General features: G+C 32.5%; 2 protein-coding genes across 7 annotated transcripts; one reads left to right on the plus strand and one right to left on the minus strand.

The window, feature by feature from the left end:
• The first annotated feature begins 224 nt into the window (after window positions 1–224).
• Window positions 225–18,630, plus strand: LOC108743080 (protein lap4). 6 transcript variants are annotated; one of them, XM_018478498.2, is made up of 19 exons: window positions 225–721; window positions 776–893; window positions 947–1,236; window positions 1,494–2,202; window positions 3,278–3,378; window positions 3,444–3,701; window positions 5,605–5,772; window positions 7,021–7,111; window positions 9,497–10,344; window positions 10,493–11,107; window positions 12,280–12,390; window positions 12,473–12,652; window positions 12,715–13,110; window positions 13,175–13,462; window positions 13,520–13,622; window positions 13,704–13,854; window positions 14,350–14,623; window positions 15,740–15,961; window positions 17,906–18,630. In XM_018478498.2, the coding sequence occupies exons 1-19, from the start codon at window positions 560–562 to the stop codon at window positions 18,140–18,142; spliced, it is 5,322 nt and encodes a 1,773-aa protein (XP_018334000.1). In that variant the 5' UTR covers window positions 225–559; the 3' UTR covers window positions 18,143–18,630. The 6 variants fall into 6 exon arrangements, with proteins under 6 accessions (XP_018334000.1, XP_018334003.1, XP_018334004.1 ...); XM_018478501.2 differs by having other exon boundaries at window positions 10,493–10,855; XM_018478502.2 differs by lacking the exon at window positions 15,740–15,961 and adding an exon at window positions 16,997–17,027 and having other exon boundaries at window positions 17,906–18,058.
• On the minus strand, window positions 18,407–23,198 carry LOC108743081 (protein spaetzle). The gene is made up of 4 exons (XM_018478504.2): window positions 22,961–23,198; window positions 21,156–21,273; window positions 19,726–20,065; window positions 18,407–19,582 (listed from the first exon to the last, which is right to left on the minus strand). Exons 1-4 carry the CDS (start codon window positions 23,006–23,008, stop codon window positions 19,396–19,398), a joined length of 693 nt encoding a protein of 230 aa, XP_018334006.1. The 5' UTR covers window positions 23,009–23,198; the 3' UTR covers window positions 18,407–19,395.
• Window positions 23,199–23,734: the final 536 nt, after the last annotated feature.

Here is a 23,734-nt window from a genome sequence, read left to right on the forward strand (position 1 = left end):
CATTTTATAACTTTGAAAATTAACTCATTTAGCCATAGAAATGATAGAACTGAATAGTTCAATATTGTAAAAGGTTTTGGAAAATCTTAATGTTTTTGAATATTTTTATTTACTTAAATAGTTTATGATGAAGGTAATACTATTGTTTTAATAGTTTTCATATTATAATTGTTGTGTAATGAAATTTGATCGTTCATGGTGACGGTAGACATTACGAGTCGATTGTCAAATGATTTAAGATGTCAGGCAGGCGTAACATGAATGCAGCTAGTAGTTGTAGACGAGGTTGTTTTTTCAGATAACGGTATTAAAAAGTGTAGTGCGGTGTCGTTGTTTAAACGTTTTTATTAATTTTTATGTTTCCACAGTATTAGTGTAACATATATTTTTCTCTTTCTAACGCTGCACAACTTAACACATTACCCTACCTTTAACTATAATGGTGGTTTCGGGAGTGGCGTTTGTGATAGAAATGCAAAATTTTTAAATAATTTGACGTGTAATTTCTGTAATAATACACTTTTCAAGTTATGTGTTGTGTTTGCATTTCCTAAACGCAATGTTTCGTTGTATTCCAATTTTCAAAGGCTGCAATAGGCAAGTTGAGTATGTTGATAAAAGACATAGCTCCTTACCAACAGTTCCTGAAGAAATCCTAAGATATTCAAGAAGTTTAGAGGAATTGTTACTCGATGCCAATCATATCAGAGATTTGCCAAAGGTACAATCTTTTAGGGTATGTAAATAGTTATCAGTAAACATGACCTTATTTTAGAATTTCTTTCGTTTACATCGTTTAAGAAAACTTGGGCTTAGTGATAATGAAATTAATAGGCTGCCACCTGATATACAGAATTTTGAAAATTTAGTGGAATTAGATGTATCAAGAAATGGTATGATTATAATTACATAAAGATGTTTTGATATTGCAACCAAGTTTTTTTAGATATACCAGATATACCTGAGAGTATTGGTGCCTTGCAAGCTTTGCAAGTAGCAGACTTTAGCTCAAATCCAATTCCAAGACTTCCATCTACTTTTTGTCAATTGAAATCATTAAAAACTCTAGGACTCAATGATATGTCACTTACATCCTTACCTGCTAGTTTTGGTATGCTCACATCATTAGAGTCTTTAGAATTACGTGAAAATTTATTGAAGGAATTGCCTGCCACACTCTCTGAACTGGTAAAGCTTGTTAGACTTGATTTGGGTGATAATGAAATAGAAGAGCTGGTGAGTCAAAATTGTTATATTTTACTCTTGTGTGATCGCTATTTAATATTAAAAGATAGTGAAGCCCTTAACTCTTAATGAACTGTATTGAATTGATTCACAGATGTTTTATTGGAAAAGCTGTGTACATTTTATTTTATTAGAGCATCTTCAGGGGTATTTAACTGAATAAATACTGAGTACAAACATTTGTGAACCAGTCCAAGAGTTTTTCTCATCTCAATTTTCACTTTAAAATGCTGCTTATATATTTTCAGCCACCACATATTGGTAAATTACCAGCTTTGCAAGAATTATGGTTGGATCATAACCAGTTGCAAAGGTTACCCCCTGAAATTGGGGAGCTGACAAGTTTAACATGCTTAGATTTGTCAGAAAATCGATTAGAAAGCATTCCTGAAGAAATTTCTGGTTTAAAGAACCTAACTGATTTGCATTTATCGACAAACGTCCTAGAAACATTACCTAATGGTATTGGGAAGTTAGAGAAGTTAAGTATTCTAAAAGTGGACCAAAACAGACTGACCATTTTAAACTGTACAATAGGGTGCTGCTGCAACCTGCAAGAGCTCATATTGACTGAGAACTTTCTTAGCGAACTGCCAAAAGAAATAGGCAATTTAGTTAAATTGACCAACCTGAATGCTGATCGCAATAGTTTGACTGTGATTCCAGATGAAATCGGTAATCTTCGTGAACTGGGTGTATTAAGTTTACGTAATAATCGGTTAGTTTCGTTGCCCGATACATTGGGCAAATGTGAGTCATTACATGTCTTAGATGTTTCCGGCAATCGTTTACCCTACTTACCAGTTTCATTAATACAATTGGGACTCAAAGCTGTATGGCTAAGTGAAAATCAAGCTCAACCATTATTAACATTTCAAACTGATACTGATAACGCTACTGGAAAAACAGTTTTAACATGTTTTTTGTTGCCTCAACAGGAATACAGACCTCCTTCGGGTAAGTCGTCCTTTTAATCTGTTTGTCAGTAAATTTCAACATCATCTTTTTTTGTTTCTTTATTCAAATTAAAGAACAATTGAAGGGTAGTTATGATATGTGCATATCCTATATTTAAATTGCAGATAATGTAGTGACATTTAAAAAATGAATATCTATTGACTTCTTTGGGCAGTTTATTAAACTGTTCATTAAATTTCATAATTAGGCTAGCACATAATAATTATGAGTGATAACAGTTCAGTTGATCGAGTAGATATCCATTTTTAGGGCCGTGTTGGTCATATTGAATTCCATTAAGAGCAAGCGTTGTACTACAGATGGCGTTTGCCTCGCCGTTTATGGCATTTTATCAGTGATAGTCGTATTAAATGTACTTTACTTAAACACTAGTTCTCCCCCCCCCCCCTATAAGTTACTGTGAGCTCGAAACTGTTACCACCATTGTTTCGAGTAGTGGAAATTCACTTTTGTGAACAATTTGTTTAATCACTTTCTTTGTGTTAAATATTGTTTGAAAAATTAAATTTAAAGGAATTGTTTGTAAATAGGTATGCAACACATCGTACACTTCGCATAAGAAATTGCTGATACTGACTACATAATACTACTTTTCCCTGTGCTGATAGCACTCATAATTTCTTTTATATTTAATATTTGGTGAATAAAAGTAGACTGAACATATCATTAATCCTTCATTAATTGTTTAGTAAATATTTACTAATTATATCAGACTAAACTAAAGGTTTATCCTGCTTTAATAAAGTATGTTTTTTAAATCCATAAAGGCACACCCTGTATAGTAAGATTTGCATATAAATTATATGTTTTACCTACAGCACTGTTTATTCAATGAGACCTATTTTAGTGTAATTGATTTGAATTTGTATAGGTCATAAGCGACATTTTCATGTATATGCTTTATGTTTGGAATGAAAATATCAGTTAGGTAATTTTATGTTACATAAATTATATAAATACATATCTAGTTACGATAAGTAGTCTTCATTGAAGGAGTAATTAATAAGTTTTCTTAAAATTCACGTAAAAGCTTGTATTGAAGTATTATTTTTAGTTCCAGAGGATGCTGGAAGTGACGACGACTGGGAGGAGCGCGAAGCCAGTAGGACACATTCTGTTAAGTTCACTGACCCTCAAGAACCTGACTCCAAAGAGGTAATTGTTTTTAAAAAGCCATTTTTATATTCTTTTTACATGTTAACATTCTTTTTCGATTACAGACGCCATTTGTTAGACAGAACACCCCCCATCCTAAAGAGCTAAAAGCCAAAGCTCATAAGCTTTTTGCAAGGGGTCAAAATTCTTTAGAAGAGAGCAGCGACATTCAGTCGGAGCCTATCGTTGAGGCAGCTAATCCCATCGTTCAAATACCGGAAACGAGAGTAGACAGAGATGGCGATAATTACTTTATCGAAAATAACCAAAACAGCAGAGAAAGTTCGGAAGAAGAGGAAGACGATGATGATGGCACTGATAATGTAAGTTTCAAGAAAATTGTTTTAACGTATAGATATGCAGTAATTACAGACTTGTAGATGTATCATCTAATACAAGGGGGGAGTAGATTATACATTATATTTTATACATTGATGATATCTTATAGATACCTTTAGACAGGTTTAGTACGTTCTTTGAAAGTAGTTTGTCTATTTTTATAAATACTTACAAACAATATCTCCTTTCTGAAAGTATAAATATAATTAACATAACATAATTCCACATTCAGGTAGAACGAATTCCAAATTGTTTTTTAAAGCGCCACTTGCTGTAAATTGTTTATCATTTTCGCTTATTAATGAATTAATTAATTTTGTTTTTCGTTTAATTATTTCGCCACTCAAAATAAAACTGTTATTTTTTTTATTATGAGAAATGAACTGTAAGCGAAGATTTAGTACTTTAATTTGTTCATAACACACGGTGGTCTGGCATATGCAGTTCACAGTATTGAGGGTCTACTTTAAACGCAAATATATCGTTAAAAAATTTGATACATGGTTTTTAGCTAAAGTTCCAGTTATTCTAAACTTTAAATAAAATATAGGCGCCAGTTTGTCGTAAAACTTCACTTTCTACGTTTTTAATTGAATCGTAGCGTCAGTTTTTAGGTTCTCCGTTTAAAATAAGTTAATGCTTTCAAATGTTTATCGTTCGTGACAATTAAAACAAAAAATTAAATGATGATAGCTGCACGTCACGTCGTCCGAAATTCATTGTAATTTGTAACGACAGTTATGGGACGCCCTGTAAACAAGAGCGACTTTCACATTTTTCATACCATTGAAGCAAAGCATTGACCTTTTAAAACGAGCTGCAAGAACATATTTAAAGTGTAGCAGTTCAGTTTAAGTATCTGTTTATCGCAGCAGCATTTGTGCCGTTAGATAACTTTGTGATTGAACTGAATGATCGATTTATTAAATAGATCATATATGTACCTACATTAATTTTAAAAATTGGATGCTTTTTTTGATGAATCAGATTACCAGCTTAACGTTCCACATTAATGTTACAAAGAAATAAAATGGAACAGTCGTGACATTTGACATAGAAAGTTGAAATTTGGTGTAGTTATAAAAAGTAGTAGTCCAGCTACAGAACTAACGGATAAAAATTTCCAATTTAGGTAGTAGAGTACAGTTTTATATGGTGGAAATAAGGGCATTAACTGGGCACTGTATTTTCATTAAACGTGTAATAATTCCTTCAAAATAGTTTGAATACAATTCAATAGTTTATAAGCCACCTCAAATAACATTTATAGACTAGGGCGTTTTGCTATCTACAAAATTTCCAGTTTTACTAGATTATGTTTTAAGTAACGCTATATTGAATGTGGTAGAATTTTTCGGTCGTCTGGCTATTAAAATATAACGGGTGTTTTACATATTTACCGTATTTGTTCATACATATAACGGGAACATTCTAACAAAACGTTCTTGATTATGAAGTTGAAATCTTGAAATCTTTGTAGAGGGTGATAGGTAGAATAAATGGGCGATTTCAATGTCAAATAGCCCATTGATTTCTAATCGTGTTTCCCATCAAATGATACCAACGCGATCAAAACAATTCTCCAGGTTACGACCTGACCTTTATCAGTTGTGCAACTTATTCATGTGATTGGAGAGATTTTGCATATTAAGTCAGTTGACTTTGGCGGTTTATATTTGATACGTAAATAATTGAATTAAGCACCATGTTACAATTTAATTTTAATGTGCATGAGAGTTAATTATTAAATAAGCGCCTTCTTTGACTAATTATGTACATAATTACCCTCCGACTTAGGAATGTTGTATACTAGATGAATTCCTCTCTAATTAAGAATTACTTAATGTTAATGTTTGGTATCTTCCCATGGCTGTTGTGGTACGCTAGGAGCTCTCTACAAAGCGAGTGGGATTCACGGGTAATGTGGATAGCGGTGACGATGCATGTTCAGCGAAACCTAGCCGATTGCATCGTCGAGATACACCGCACCATCTCAAAAATAAGCGCGTGAATGCGGCCGTCGACAAAGACAAGATCACGTCCATCATTGCCCAGGTTCAATTTTACTAACTAACAGTTCGAAAAGTGTTTTTTGTTGTCATATACGACCCTGTTTGTTTCCGCTTGATGTCTTTGTAGGTAAATGTTAGTATTTTGCTAGAATATTATTAGGACGTAATTTCTTGAATGTGTTTTTCCTGCAACTTATTTATTATTCAGTAAGCTCGAATTACAAGCAAAAAACAATTGCAAGACTATACCTCCTTAAACATTTTTTTCTCTCTTCCAAAGTATATTTTTAACAATTAACAGTATGCATTCCATTAATTGTACTGTGTATTTCGATTAGACATCTATTTCTACCAGACTTTAGCACTTCCTGCTACAATATGTTTTTGTAATTTGTGTGTTACCAATTTACCATATACCGTGCACTACATAGGTTTTTTTCTAGTAATACAGAAAACAGAACATTATTTATGTAGTAAACTACGGACCTTTCAAAAAGTATGAAGACACATTTTTATTTTTTATATTTAATTATGCACTTGTCGTTTGCAGAGTGAAAAGTATTTGTTTCGTTGAAAAAGTAAAGTACCTTTATTTTTCGTTATAAATTTATTCAATTTTTTTGCATCTACTTGTTGCTTTTATTTATTATATTTTGCTGAGTGCACTTGGCGATGCAAAGTATCTTTTTCAGAAATATAACACTTGCTTTATTACTTGCTAGATAGATACATATTTATTACCATATTAGAATGGGTTATGTAACTGCATATATGATAGTGCATACATTGTTTTTGTGCCCCATTTCAATTCATGTGCCTATATATATACAGGGGGTGTTGCAGAAATTATCAATTTTTGTCTACGAAAAAATATGAACATAAAGTACTACCTATGTGCCTAATGAAAAGTTTAAGTTTGGTAAAAGTTTCCCTTTCCATTTTGCATTATAACGCATCAGTGAGTTCAGTAGCCACTTTAAAATTAATGTTTACATCAAAGAAAGAGTAAAAATAAAAGTTATACTTTTGCAAAAAAAATAAATTTCGAAAATTTTCAAGCTATTTTAAAAAATTACATGCATGCTTAGGTTCGATAGAAAAGTTTTCAAGATTTGAAGGTAATCTAAGAGTGAGCCTTGTAAAGCGCAATGGTTGAGATTTGCGGTACACCTTGTATATATTCATTAGCAGCATGTGATAATTGTCGTTCAACGCTTTTGCAGTTATAGATACATAGTTATTGATAATTTACGATTAGTGCAGGTAATCCAAGCTAATGTTTTCTTTTAAGGTGCTCAAGCGTAGAGATGACATTTCTGAAACTTGTACCACTACACCGCTGAATTCGCTGGAGAAGGAACAAGTCACAATTGGCAGTGAAGGTAAGTGAGCTGGTGCAGTTCGTTATAAATTAATGTTATAAAACTTTTATTGTTCAGTCAGCAGCGAAGTCGAGCGCTGCGTGGTGTATTGCGATTAGACCGCTCGCGATTCAGCTGATAACGATAAGACGCAGGTGTAATAACATGCATGTAGGTCGCACCCATTTAATGAAAACCGCAGCAATGACGAAAATAAAATAAAGAAAAGCGTACTTGGAATAATGAAACCGTACAAGTCTAATTATTGTAAATTTAATTGTTTCGTGTAACAGTGTACATAGGGACTTGTAGTGTACAAGGATTTACAAAAGTTTGTCGCAGTTAGAAAATTATATTATAATGAGTGTTAGACAGAAACATCAAAACATAAGTGTAAAAAGTAGTGGGCGCAAAATCAACATAAAAACGAAAACCCTGAAAGGCAAAAGGGCCGATGTAATTATTGTTAATCGTAATTTAATTATCGATCCGGATGATGCGTCGACAAAATATTTTGTGAAATCTGCAGCAGGTAATCTACCTATGTGACACATAGTTACGTACATTGGATAGTATTTACAGTAGTAACAAATTGATTCTACAAACATATTTATCCATGTTGCGTATTATTTTTCCTACCTGTGTGAGATACGTTGTTATTTGTTTATTACCTGAGCACACAGCGTCGAATTCCTCACTTTTAAATGCTTGTGTTATTATGTCAGAGGTTCATTATTTGTGTAGGTAGTGCTTTATGCAGTACAGTAAGTAGGTTCATAGGTACACGAGGTAGTGTACAAATTAACATAGATGATTCATTTTTCAAACATTACGTTATTTTATACTTTTAACTGTTTTAATGAAGCGTTTTGTTTTTGTATTGTTTTTGCTACCTAAAACCTTTTAAAAATGAAAATAATGGAAATCCCTTTCATAAAGTACATTATGAATTTAATATGTGTACATAACATTACATTTACTGCTTCAATTTTGTGATGTTAAAATATAATTGAAGCAGATTATAACGTTGATATAAATGCTGGCCGGTGTTGTGCTGATCTCATGAAATTTGCATAAAATAACGGCTGCACGATTTTTTCTGAATTATCAGTTTTAACATTGAGCTACTTATTTCTACCGGTGAATTCATTATGTTTCTATCTACAGTTATAGTGAAAGGTGTTTCAGAAGTCTCTTTCTCTTTCTTCCTGTTCTCGTAAGTTGCAGTTGATTGCAACTGCTATTATTTTTTTAGATAATAGTTGTTGATGCCCCCCTTTCTAAATTCATTTGTTAGTTAAATAAGCTTTTATTTGATTATCCGTGCATACTAGAAATGTGTCTTAAAACTTTTGCATAATTAGATAGATATATATAACTTCATCAGATTTAAGAGGTCGAGAAAAACTTTTTTTTATACTACCTACAAGTTATAGGTAATTAACAAGGAATCACGTTTCTTATAACACTGAGAGGTGATATTAGTGTAACGACCTTATTTGAATCAGTTTTTTTTTTTTTATTTTACTTGCTAAACCATTTAGGTACCTACATGCAAAAAAATAATAATAAATTTGTTGTATGGTATGAAAACTTGTGACACGGTGTATACATTTGGGACCTCATTAGTATGATTGTGGTGTTAGGATAATCGAAAGTTGATGATAAAAAGCGAAATCCGTTTGAAATTCTACAACTCCTTTACTGTTGTTTCAATTTGATTAATTATAGGCCCACCCACCTATCTAACAAACATGTTCTCTTTGTTATTATTCTTTTACCTATATGTAAGCTTAATGTTGTAATGTTCCGCTTTTTAGAGTTTACGTAATTGAGTTAATTTATAGGTTGACATAATCGGATGCGTTACCTATTATTAAGCAAGGTGAAGATATCTTTAAAAAAAGAAATAGCCACAATACATAGTAGTATCTAATAATAGTAATGCAAATAAGTATCTATTACCATAATATTTGGTTAACATAAAGCCTTCGCTTATAGGACAGTAAATATTGTTATTTCGTTTTCACTCACTTTAGAGAGGTACCTGTTCATATTAATAAGAAACTTCGACATGTTTCAGTTGATTGCTAATTTATTTAATTGTGAAAAAAAGGACATCGTAAAACTATGATCTCATGATTTCTGTAATGATATAATAACAAAAATATTCCATAAAAAACGCAAAACAGTAAGTTTTGTAACTGTCATAAATATTTAAATCATTTAGGTTCATGCAGCAAATTTTAATAAAGCTAATCGAAAATCTTCAGGCCACTTTAATATCCTTAAAATGACATATAAATAAAAAACATTTAAGTTACTTAAGTAATAATATATTTATTTCTGATTATATATTTTAATCCGAATAACACGCCCATTGCTTATGTTTATGTTAACTTATAGCTGGTGGTGACATTAAATCAGCGGTGGACGTGGTTGAAGAGATCTACGAAATTCATATTGAACGATCAAATACAGGTCTGGGCTTATCGATAGCGGGTGGAAAAGGTTCAACACCTTTTAAGGGCGACGACGAGGGCATTTTCATATCAAAAATAACAAGGGGTGGCCCTGCCGATTTAGCCGGACTTTGCGTCGGTGATAAAGTGCTCAAAGTGAACGGAGTTTCGGTTATTAATGTAAGTCACTATGATGCCGTCGAAGTTCTTAAAGCGTCTGGTCCGCTATTAACTCTGGAAGTAAGTCGCGAAGTGACTCCTGAAATTGTCGAAAATTCCGATATCAAAAGCGATATGCAAAACAACAATACCATCGCGAAACCTCCTAAACCTGCTTCTCCTTCCCCTCCAGAATTACCGGAAGAAAATAAAGATAACTTCACACAAAGAGTTTTGATCCATACCACTCTCATACGTGATTCGCAAGGATTAGGGTTTAGTGTTGCGGGCGGTAAGGGATCGCCTTGCTTCCAGCCTGGCAGTGACGATCTGTATATATCACGGATAACCGAGGGAGGTGCAGCACATAGAGATGGAAAATTGCTTGTTGGTGATAAACTTGTCTCGATCAATGGCATCGATCTCGCGATGGCCACCCATGATCAAGCGGTCAGTTTGTTAACTGGTCTGGAACGATTTGTTAGAATTGTTGTTGAACGGACAGTAAACGTGCCCTCTGGTAATCTCAATCAGCCCTCGTCGATATTCGCCCTGCAAAAGGCTTATCCTGGATTATATACAAACAGAAATGCGGAGCAGTTCAACACCATAGCATCCGAGAAAGAGAAAAAGGTAAAAAAATATTCTAAAACCTTGTTATTTTTATTACTATGGTAGCTTGTCGACAATTCTCCGACGTTCTGAGTATCTCATGAAAGTTAACTCGTTAATATTAAAATATGTAGTTTTTTTATCCCTACTCATGTTGTTTTTATTACAGAACTACAATCAGCCTTTGTCTGAATCAAAATCGACCAACGGTTACGCTACACTTCCGCCCAAAGTTGATCTTCCCCAACCCGCTCCGCGAAAGCTAAGTACTAAAAGCCCAGACCAAACTCAATCGTTTTCTTCGAGCACTTTGCCCCCTATCTATACAACTGCTAGTCAACAACAGCATACAATTCCCACAACTACTCCATCGACCACGAAAAATTATGCTTACCAAAACCAAACGCCAACAATGACTCCAAACGCTAGCATCAACAGTAACCACCACCACCAGGAAGCTGCTGCAGATAAGGACCGCAATAATAAGGCGGATCCGCCACCATTTTCGTCTCTCGAGGGAGACGATTTACAGGTACTGCCAAGGCCTATCACAAATGAGGAATTCCAAGCCATGATTCCTGATCATTTCCTTAAAAAACCTTCCCCTCCTACCGAACCTAGTTCCGCAGTGACCGTAACGATTCGCAAGCCGGATACGATCGAATTGCCCCCACCGTCTACGGGGCCAGGAAGAATCACCGAAACCATCACCAAGAGTACATTCACTGAAACCGTGGTCACTCGCATAACCGATAATAAACTGGTTGTGCCCGTGATCATTGAGGTATGCGAGCCATCCAATTTTTTCCATGCATGCTCTCTCATTTTCTACCTGCAATTGCCACCTATTTTCCCATACATTTTATCAAAAAAAAAAAAAAATGCGTGAGTAGATAGACCCCTTTTGCAGTATTTTACTTGGGTGCGGTCTTATTGTTCATTTTATCACCTTCCCATTTAAAGAAATACGTTTCAGTAATTAAATTTTAAACAAACTTCCTGTTTAAAAAACTTTATTCCATTATTTCATTAAAATAATTATTAAAAAAGACTGCAGGTTACTCTAGACATTCTACAACCAAACGTAAGTATTGATATTATTATTGATTTAATTTGATCTATCTTATTTTGTATATCTGTCATTTGAAAACAGTTTATCCATAAGAAAAATATATGTAATTGTCAATGAAAATGTTGACCATTAAAAGTTAAAATATGAAATTTGTTAATTGTGAAACAAAGTAGAATGAATCGTAAATACTTTTAACTGTCCACTGCTGAAGTATTTCATTTGCTTTAGCTTAGTTCAAATATTACTCAGTTGCAACTAAAATTGTTTTATTAGCACAAAAAAGTCTAAAACATAATTATTAGCAAGTGGAAAGAATTTATTATTGACGTCACGTGATTGGCTTATTAATTTTCTTAAAAAGTATTATGTGTAGTTGTTGCAGTTTTATTCACTGACGACAATAATATTTTTGAGGTTTATTAAGGTTCTACGCTTTTATAAAATGTATAAACATTTTTTGTTTTCTTGGGTAAACACTATCATTTCTTGCAACAGACTATTAGTCTCGCGATTATTTAGAGCTTTGTCGTAGCTTTTAATATAACAAGTGGTTTATTACACATTCTCTTATTTTCTTTACTATTAGCAAATTAGCGTTATATTTATTATTTGCACATTAAGTATGATTATATTATTCCTACTACAGTATATTTATCTGTTTCTTTACAATTTACAATCAGTAGATGTTATACGAATACCATGAAGATGGAAAAGTGCTGAAAATAGTGTTATGATTTGTAGGTTTCTGTTAAGGTGACTATGTTTTTAATATTATATTGTCTACACTGTTACTGGGTGATCACTACAGAATCATTTTGTTTCGATCACAATTTTATTGCCCACTGTAGACATTGAAATTAGTAGGAAATAAAAAATTTTTTCAGAACGTAATTTTAAACAAGTCCGGAGGTTCTCTAGGATTCAGTATTATTGGAGGAACTGATCACTCTAGCATACCATTTGGTGCAAAAGAACCCGGTATATTTATTTCTCATGTAAGTGTAAAATTTTCAAAAATTGATAAATAATTTGTTCTTTAAATAGTCTTTGTCGTTAATGAAAATTACAATATTTAAGATGGTACCAAATGGGACTGCTGCAATGAGTGGAAAACTCAGAGTTGGAGATCGAATTCTCAAAGTTAATGATAGTGACGTAACGCAAGCTACCCACCAAGAAGCTGTCATGGAACTTCTACGACCTGTGGACCAAATTAAGCTAACGATACGTCATGATCCACTGCCAGATGGTTTTCAGGTCTGCTGATATCGTTGTGAAAATATAATTACTTTATTCAGAACGCTTTTGGGTACTTTTAGGAAATTGTTTTGATGAAAGAAGAAAACGAGAAGCTTGGAATGCACATAAAAGGCGGCTTGCAGGGGCAAAGAGGAAATCCTCTTGATAGAACCGACGAAGGTGTATTTATATCAAAAATTAATTCTGTTGGTGCGGCTCGTAGAGATGGCAGATTGAAAACTGGTATGCGGTTAATCGAAGTTAACGGTAAATCCCTACTGGGAGCCACTCATCAAGAAGCAGTTAGTGCATTAAGATCCTGTGGAAATGTCATTCGAATAACTGTCTGCAAAGGATACGACCGAGCAGAAGTGGAAAAAGCAATTTTAGATGGGAAACTGACAAGAGGGGGTTCGATAAGCAGTCGGTCTCAGAGTGTTAGTTCCTTAGATTTTCCAGATGAAGAAGTTAGACAAGTAATAAATAAACCTATCTTATTTTCTTATTTATTTACGGTATGGTGAGTTAATGACTTTGTAGGAAGCAAAGTTAAGATCTGAATTGGACCAGTTTGAGAAGGAGGATGCTGAAAAACGACTGGGATTGATTGAAAGACAGTCAGAAGAAGATTTAAGTCTCGTAGAGGCTAGACACGCAACAACTCCAGTAGAGAAGGTAATGGACGTAGTAAGAGCAGTGGAAAACCTTGCATTGAGTTCTACAACCGAAACCCCTGTGGCTCCAAAATCGCCTGGTGGTCCCAATACTGAACTCAAAACTACCACTGTGGTAATGAGTAAGCACACTTTGGCACCGCAGTTGGATACTGTAAGTCAATAATAGAAAAATAACAAATTATGCCTCATTACATTCTTTATTTTATAGCCACCACAATCGCCAAAAAGCGATATAAAAAACATGAGTGTCAGCGATAAGAAAAAGTTTTTTGAAAATGCGATGGATGAAAGCCAGAAAGTTCCAAAACCAGGTAAATAAAATATACTTGCTAGAAAGTCACCTCTACACTTCAATGAATCATTATCGATAGTAAACTTCGTTTCGTTTACAGCCAAACCGTTTAGTTATCTAAGTGCGGATGAAATCGAGAAAATGAAGGACGAAGAAGAAAAAAAATTTGCATCGCTAGTTCGAGCTGAAGTAAGCTCCTTGGGAACATTAGATCATTCCGACAGTGAATCGGTCGATTCACAACCATCCAGGTAATTAAACGTGTACCATTTGTTAGCTGTTGTAGAATTGGATGTTGTGTCTAAAACGTTGGTACTTCTATATAACCCATTTGTATAAATTAATCGTTGCCTTATCCCCTCCCGCTAACATCATCGTTGTCGTCGATGTTACTTCGTGTGTCTTGTAAAAGAACATGTTTGTCCAGGCTAATCTCTGAAGGTGTGAAATTGATTTGAAAAAATCTTCAGGTAAATGTATAGTTTTTAAAGTTATACGCCACAAGACAAACCATTTGTAAACGTAAATATGTTTACAAGTAATTTTTAATGTTTCTTGCTGTACTCCCCATTAAACATTAATTCATATTACGATTCTACTGGTTTTTGGTATAGACACAGTCGTCTTGATTAGGTGTTTTGATGCGTCCGAAATTAGATCATCTTATGTTAGTTTTTCATAGCCTTTTTAAGTTAAAAATGTTGTTGAAGGTAGGTAACTAGTTTTCTATATTTCTATCCTCATAGACCGGCTAGTACAATTGGAATTGTTCGAACTGCTAAAGCGGAACGTCGATTACGAGATAAAATAAGAGCGGAAGGCCTTCTAACAGACGAGGACGACATTTCTCTTTCTCCTGCGCAAGAACGTGCACTAAGAGCTGAGAAACGGGCAGCATGGAGACAAGCAAGGCTTAAATCTCTCGAACAGGACGCGATACAAGCTCAAATGGTCATTAAATCTATGACCGATATGGTAGAGGTTGGTTTAAATCCTTCCGAGAAAAAGGATCAGGACTCGGTAAGAGTTGTGGGCACATTTTAACTTGTAGATAATTTTAGTATTGGATTGGGAACTGTTTCTGTCTTCTATATTTCCTCCATTCTCGAAATCTTCTCGTATGAAATTAGACATAATATTCTAACGTGCAATTTACAGCATGTTATAAACGCGTTGTTAGGTTTCTTTTAAAATTCACTGATTTGGGTCGGAGAAAAAAATGAAAAAAATTCGGATGAATTAAAATATTTAATATTAAAGGTAAATTCATTCCAGTCTTCTTTTCGTTACCTTAACACATACCGTACAGTCCACTTACAACTAGCAATTTTTGATTACTTTTAATTTGTTTTGTTTTTTTTTGCCTACTACTTATGTAAATGACTAAGTAAACTGATCAGTTATAGTATTTTAACGCTTTAAAGAATGTATGAAGGTACTAGAATAAGGAAAGATTGCTTAAAAATCGTCAAATAATTTTAAAAATTGAAATTCAAATTAGTGCCTTTTAAGTTCTTTGTGTTAAGAGGTTGTGAGTGTAAAGTGACTATCATCTCCGTAATTAACATCTAAAAATTTTATTTTAACTAAAAAATCCATTACCGTTGTCAGTTTGTTTTCACTAGTTTTTGAATTAAACTTGGCTATATTTACTTTGTATGACAGCAAAGAGAATTATTATTTTAATTTTCAAATATGTAAAGCAATATGTTTGCATCTTTAAACTAAATTAATTTCAATTAATAAAACAACCAAATTGCTTTTAAAATTATTTTCGTGAGTCGTCGTATAACAGTTAGGGTTGCCCAGGTGATTGATCATGTCTTCCCAGGGTTTCTTACTCATGTCCCACCTTGAGGAGCCCCTATGGGTATGTTTCTGACGGGCACGTAAGCGCAAGGGATGATATTTTTTACCCTTATGGATATATCACAGTAGCACTAGTATGTGCTCATGTTATACCGCACATATTAGTAAAAAATTATTGTCAAACATCAACGTATTTGTCTAATAATTTCTTGTATTGGAAATTTAGAAATCGTTGACGGTTAATAAAATGTATTTAAAAGAATTGAATGTCAAAGTGGCTTGTAACTAATGTTATTGACTAACATAGATGGTTGTGACACTGTTCAGGGTAACATCACTAATAGCAGTGCGTGTATTCGACTATGGCCGTCCAGTAACGATTTTCCAAAACTAGCAATCACATCGAAACCAGGAAATACAACAGTGCGAGAAAACGAGAAGTTGCTTGGAGAAAAAGTCACACGTCGCACTGAAGAATATATTGACGATGCGACAGGTGAAAAGCGTGTACGAACCGTTGAGTATGTAGAGAAGTTGATTGAGAAAGAGGTACTAAAAATTACGTTCAGATACAAATTGAAACGCTTGCACATTATATCTGGTTAGTGTCACAGCCATTAGACTTGAAATGCAGCAGTAGTTAGATTGACTACTTTTTTTTCTTTCTCGCTCTTTACTTTTTGTAGGTTTTTATTTTAACTCTTCTAAGCTTCTTTTCACATGGCCGGTTTTTAACATTTTCAAAGACTAAAATAAGGTTTCGAATTTTGCTTATGATGCATGTAAAAAGCACATACCTCTCACATTTTTTAGGAGGTTGTTCATGGTTTCTCTCTTTATTGTTGCAATTTCCGTTTTGTATTTTCTAGATTATTTTTTCCAAATCACTTTTGCAAATTATGAGATTAGCGTGAACAAACGTACAAATATAAAGTTGATACTTGACAACTGGGAATCCTTTCTTTTGTTTTATTAATAATCATCTTCGTTCCTTTATTTAATCAAACTAAATTTGAATCTGTGTAATAAGTTATAGTAAAATTTTGGATGAGTAGTCTCACTGAAGTTGATTGGTCAGTTATAAGGTTTGACGATATTTCTTGGTAACAGCCCAAAACGTTTTATAATACAGTTTTTAACTACCCAGTTATCAGTTTCTAGAATTAAATATCATGTCAATCATATCATTTGACCAGTGTAATTTATTTATCCTTTTGGTAATGTATTTGTTTTTCTGCTAGCTAGTGATAAACTAAATAAGTTTTTATAGTAATTTATACACTTACAATATAACAGGATGTTGATTATTTTAATAAATGGTAAGTGTGAGTGAAATATCCTGCATATGAAAATATGCATGGAATTACATTCCCTTTACAAACATTCTCTGAATCAAGACAATCAGAAATATTCCAATTCATATGTTAAATATACTTGCTAAAATTGATTGTTTGGCAAGTGGATCGGTTAAACAAATCCAGTTGTGAAGGGCTGTGGTATAACATCTTAGAAATAAAAAGATAAAATTGGATAGCTTCTTATCTGAAGATGCCATGCTTTTACATTAATTTTGTTTTATTGTAGCGTCCTAAATGGAAGTCGCGAAACTATGAATGTAAGCAAATCAACATATTCTACAATGTGCTGTATTAATGTAGGCCATTTAAATCTGTAGTATCTATTCATTAGTTAGTGATCTAAATGAATTTCGACCATTTCATAACAAAGGTTATTACTATCTGCTTAAAATAGCATCACGATCAGTAGCTTTGATCTGGGTTTTTTGTATAATATTGTAATATGAAGCTATCATGAAGTAATTATCTAATTTAATTTATTAACTTCAGTAATTAGTTTAGTTAACAAAAAACCGAAGCGATTTTTGCTATGTTATATCTCTATAAGAGCACAGAGCATCATTGTTAACACAACACTTTTTAATTTCTTTAATTTATTTTTGCTTTAATATAGATAAGCATGAGACACTTAAATGTTTTTGGGACACACTGACTACGATGAAATAATGCAATAGAAATATTTTTTGTTGGTATTTGGAAATTTAAACTCAATTCCAAGTGTAGTTATTAAGTTATTTGAGACCTTTAAAAATTAGGGTGTCAAAAATAATCACATTTACAGTGCAATATTTAACAAGTAAAAAGGCTAAGGCTTTCGCTGTCGGTGTTATCTGAAGATTGTTCAATATTCGGGCTTGATGGTCGTGGTCTACAATTACTTTTCCTCTTGGGGTGAGTCCACGTATAGACACGGTATGCTTTGAGTTGAGATTGAGCAGTTGGTGAAATGTTGGATCGGCGGACTTACCTCAGGAGAACTAACTTTGGATCATGGCCTTCAAGTCCGTGTATCAACCCCCCCCTTTAATTTAAAGAGGGAGTTGTCTGTATTTTTTTTATTTTTTGTTCAACTGGAAAATGTCGATGTGTATCAACTTATCGTAACAAAATAAATTGAGATTAAATCTTTTATTAGATAGAGACGTGCCAGGAGAAAATAATTTCTTTAGAACTAACAAAGCCGGAAACTACAGTTTTGCATTTGGAAATTAATGGTAATAAAATCATAAAGGAAGATGATGAAGAAACTGAAAAGTCTGACGTAACAACCCCTACTGCCGCAGAAGAAGATGAATTACAGGTGAAGGATGATAGGAAACATTTAACGAGTGCAAAGAGAAAGAAAAAAAGAAGTAAAAAAGGAAAGAACTAGTACAAGAGTTTTTTATACATCACAAAATAAATATCTTCGGTGGTTGGGTGTTCTTATTTATAACATGAAAACATTTTTTTTAGTATGTTAACATAAATATGTCCTACAGTTATAGGTATTTTAAAAAGTCTCAAACGACATGTATTTTTGTATTTAAGCATATCAGGAAATGATACTTCCACAGTATTTAATTGTAAGATATTTTTAATATAAAACATTGCATTTCTAATTACATAGATTTGTTAAAGTTAATGAAAAAGAAAGTATAATCAAATAAATTATATTTACACAATTTAATTCACCAATCTATTCATTTATTTTTGAGGTAACAATTGGCATTTATGTACTTATGAAAGCAATTTATTTTACTTATTAAACAATTTATAACCATGTCCTTCATTTCTGTAAATTGTGATGATATGTATAGCTAATAAAACTACTCTCATTATTTAATAGGTACTTATTATATACTGTTTAATATACGGAGGTATATTTGACTTTTATTTATCTCTATGTGATTATATATTTTTTGAAACCATATCATTATGTATAGTAATTCAAATTGTTCTGATCGTTCAGAGAAACAAACAAGTGAAACTCTGTTCAGTTTTATTGTTTTTTATGTTTATTCTGTAATTTTACACGTCCGGATATCTGCTCTCACCTATTGGAACTTTATTTATTTTGCCCAATATGTAAGGGAGCCTTTAAGTATTACTTCAGGAAGCTTAATGTACTGGGAGAGGGCATAAGAATGAAACAAATGTTTAAATTTTTAATGATTTAAGATTTAATTTTGCCAATAACAGTGTAATACAGAAAAATTATTTTCATGTAGTTTTAAAGAAGTTTTAGATAGGAGATTGCCAACATTGATGGTCGAAATTAAATTTTAAATTCTTCAGTCTCATCAACAAAATTAAATTCAAAAAATCAAAGAAATTATGTTTATATAACACTTAAATGCTCTCTATATAACATTTTCTGACACACCTTTCTTTGTTTGAAGGAATTTCTCGGGAACTAGCTTCAATTTGGTGGTAGACGCTCTTAGAAAATCATCTTTACTGTTTAACACTTCCATATACACACATAAGTACAACAAATATACACTAAGAAGATACTGAATCAAATCGACAACGGTACCCTTTTTGACAGTCCAAAGATCTCCTTTTTCAGGTACAATACGTTATAGAATTTTCAACTTATTTTAACCTTTTATCACAATACAGACTTGTATAATTTAAACTAGGTCATGGATTATCCTTTCGTTTCAACTCGCATATGCAACAGGACGGAATGAAGAAATTGTCCATTGTAATTTTCTCAGCCCCTTCATCATCTACCGCCCAGAGTCTTTTTTGTACATACCTCTGAGTGCACTGTGTCGTATAGTGGGGGAGCGTTTCATTTAAGAATCGACATTGATTGTTAGGCGTACTAAAAGAATTTTTTATTGTTGAAGATTTCATACAACTATCCCTTTGTAGTTAATTTCATGTAAAATTTAGGGGTGACATTTTTACTAATCATAATACAAAGGGTAATAAATGGGCAAATTCAAAATCAAATAGTTTACTCACCTACAAGTTTCTGTAACTAGGATTTGCCGGAATTCTTTTGTATTAACGATTACTTTGTCTATATTGTCTACATTTTTAGCCTTTTCTGGTGCTATAGAGGACTGAGTAGCTAGACATAACGTCTCTCCTTTGTCGTCACTAAACCGTTCCTCAATTATTACATCGGTTGCCGGATGATCATCAAAATAAATACTAAGTACAGGATTTTTCAGAAGAATCTTCTTTATTTCTTCGTGAGGGTAGTCATCAAAGCCTTCGCATAAGTCCCCAATACATCTTTTTCCTTTCTGGGACAGTACTTGAGAAAATGGTGATACGTGCTTGGAATCAGTTCGACTTACTAAAAGATATCGTCATTAAATATACACATATACACTAAAGCTTAAAAACATTAATTAGAAATAAATTTTACATTTAAACTGTCAACTTGAAAGTTAGAAGTGTGCGTTAATTTAAAAAACCCGCGTACAAAAACCGTAGAGTACTACAGGGAAGAAGTGAACAATTTTCATGAAAAATTATAGATGGTGCCACCAAGCACTCTGTATTAATTTTTATGCGCATACACTAGTTAAGTTGCGTTAGTAGCTCGAGTGTCGTGCGTGTGGCCGTTATCGAGTGTTACTTTCTGATGCATAGATTACGATTCGACTGGTGAGTAATTTGCTACTGAATATCTAACTATCGTATATGTATTAACGACTATAAGAGCATTCAACATTCCTCTTTGAATAATAGAAATTAAGTTACACTTTTATGTAAAACAATTTTTCTCTTTAACCCCAATAGGTGTATTAAGATGATGATAAGTGAATAATGTTTGTTTGATAATTATAGGTATGTAATAATTTCTGACTGATCAATTGATTATAAAAACCTTCTGTCCTTGAATTAGTTATTTTTCTTCAATATGATGAGTTAGTTTCAAAGATTAAAAACTTCCTCTATAAAAAAAATTGTCGAAGTGTATTATTTAATACAGGGTGTCCCGAAAGTAGTAGGTACTCTTTTCACTGCATATGAGGACCCTATAACACTCCAGAAAATTTAGTTTTCTGTTAAGTAAATGTGTTATGTCTTTGGAGTGCCTAATTTGAACTTTTTTAAAGTAGCACTCTTCATAATATACTTAACTAGATACGTGCTTTAGAATTCAAGAGTAGATCAGTAGAGTTTTAAATTTTAGCACTACATATTTTAAACTGAAGCTTGAAAGAAAGCTCAAAAATTATTTTAAAAGGCAAAAATTGCTCATAAATATTAAAGCCAACGATATAAGAAAATCATGCAGAAAAATAAAAAAATTCTTCATTTAAATTCTTCACCTAAAAAGTTAAGGACACACGCTGCATACCCTGTATTATTTAATTTTTACCCGTAAAACTGCTGATTATTTAAATCATGAAACTAAATAATATTGTTGCGGTTACCTATAGCATGTCCCTGCATTTCTTCAAATTCAGATGCGTACAAAAAGCTGTCGTCAGCACTTTTCAATGTTGATGAAGTGTTTTGGGGAGGCACTAAAAAGCATTCACTGACGAACACCTAAAAAAAATAGATTAATACGTTTATCATTTACATCTATGGGTGTTATTTTATATCTCATAACAGTAGCATGTCGACAGTTAAGAACTATATAAAATGCTACACCTACAACAATGATTTACTAGTCATAATTACAACAGGAAAAAATACATTGCTTTATTAAAATGTGGGACTTCACACAGCATTTCTCTTCTAGGGGTTTTGCCATTTCGTTTAAAACTGTTTTACATTTGAATTAGTTAAAAAAAAATGAATCATTCGTATGCACGCAGAATATTTATGCCTTTCTATAAACAAATTTCCGAAACAATGTTTGCGAAAAGAATTCTAAACGACTTATCGCACGAACATAAAATTACCGTAATATTTCTTTGCAACATTATGTAATTGTGCTTTCGGTAAATCCTTGCGAAGCACAATACTACACAATTACTCCACGTTGAATATAATAATATGTGCATAATGCATTAATAATTATAATATATAAATAAATTTACCGTTGGGATTTACCCGATTACTTGGCGGGAGAGTCGAGTCCAGTTACATGTAGTAGGTACGTTAGGAAAAGCAAAAATCAAATTACAACTCATTCATAACCTTTGCATTAAAAATTTATATACAGGTAACGCAAAATGTTCACCAAACATAAAAATTGTACATTTCTTTGTGAGCGTTTTTTTCTTTTTTGCGTAACTTTTCTCAAAGGCTTTGAATTGCTTGTACGAAATTCCCTATAGGTACCACGTCGTATTTTTCAAAGAAGTAACGCCGCCCTTAGATGATCGATGATCTCAATCAATAGAACCCTCAACCCTTTCAACGGTAAAATACTGAGACTAATCGAAAATAAGTCTATTTATAAATTTATTATCAAAAGTTTGTATGGAATTAACAAAAACAACTTGATTTTTCCGAGAATATTTCGATTATTTTCAAAATTTAAATTTTATTCTGAAAATGAGATAGCTTGTATATGTATATACACTAAAAATGGCTTGTAAAAGAACAAACGCCAAAAGGTAACAGTATCTTTCTTATGTAGCCAATGACCCCCCTGTTGCCATTGCAAAAATGCATGAATACAGTTGTTTCTTCGTGATAATTAAATATGCAATAGTTTACTTTATTCCATATATATATATATTTTTACATAACTGTACTTTGTCCATCAAACAGAATATCGTCATGTAAGAGAGCTGTACAGCGAATTTTTATTTAAACTTTTTTTGAATTTTTTCTCTGCCGTACTTTTAGGTCTTAGTGATTTTTTTGATTGAATTAATTTGAAAATAAAATAGAAAACTTGACTTCAGATTAAAAAGTCATGTAATTTATTAATTTTGTAAATGCCAAGATTTATTTTACACTATTTGAAGAACATAATATCATAATATGTTTATAATATGCTATTGTGTATTTATAAGATACATAAGTGAAATTAGCTTTATTTAAATATTTTGTTTATGCATCTACGTCAATTAATTAATTTAAAATTACAGAAAACATTCACCTACAGTATTTCTGTATCTTATCCGAATGCCTTTATTATTCAACTAATTAGTGCTTATTTAACAATAATAGCTAATAACTTCCTTAAGTTGGTTGTTTTGAAAAAAAAAGTGTTTGTTAATAAAATTCTCCTTTTGGAATCTAAAATTCTAAGTATAAAAATAAAAATAATAATTACCATTGCGACTAAACAATAAAATATCTCCAGCGGTAAATGAGAATCCATCGTGGTAATAATTAAGTAGGTAGGTAGCTTGTAAACGTTTTATCACAACAATTACTATACACTATCGTTCACCCTTAACTGCTCATATGTATTGGTACTAGAACTGAAATAACGTTATTACTCGGTTGTTATCGAATGAAAGTTTAAACTAAATCTGTTCAAATAATGCACATCGACAGCGTTTTGTTACAAACCTTGCGGCGCATCTTTATATATTTATTGTAAACTATACATATACATAATGTATATCATGTTATGTTTAGCATATAAGTCAGTGGCGTAGTTACAATAAGGTCAGCGCCCCTGAACCCTAGAGCTTAGGAGGTGACCTCCGACCAAAACAAACGTAAAACTTCATCCTTTTACCTTAAGTAACGGTCCAGGCAAACTGTAAAATGTAATTTTGTCATTCCTATTTGTCTTGCCTACATGTAGTTTTCAATCTTTTTATATATATTTTTTTCTTTCAAATCAGTTAGCAATATTCGGGGATTCCCCGTTCTCTCTATTGTGCCCTTAAAAGTACAAATTTACGAATCACATTTTGCTTATTAAATAAACTATAAATTTTATCATAAAATACTCAANATATTAAATAATAAATTAATTTGTTGTTACTTCACCATATAGCTACGCCACTGACGTAAGTGGGGGATAAGTAAGAAATGCATGGGTATATAAATATGTGACTATTATATTATAATAGTATATAAATACGTTTATAAA

Source organism: Agrilus planipennis, unplaced genomic scaffold (assembly GCF_000699045.2).
Source record: "Agrilus planipennis isolate EAB-ADULT unplaced genomic scaffold, Apla_2.0 scaffold223, whole genome shotgun sequence".
In the NCBI taxonomy this organism is placed as follows: Eukaryota; Metazoa; Arthropoda; class Insecta; order Coleoptera; family Buprestidae; genus Agrilus; species Agrilus planipennis.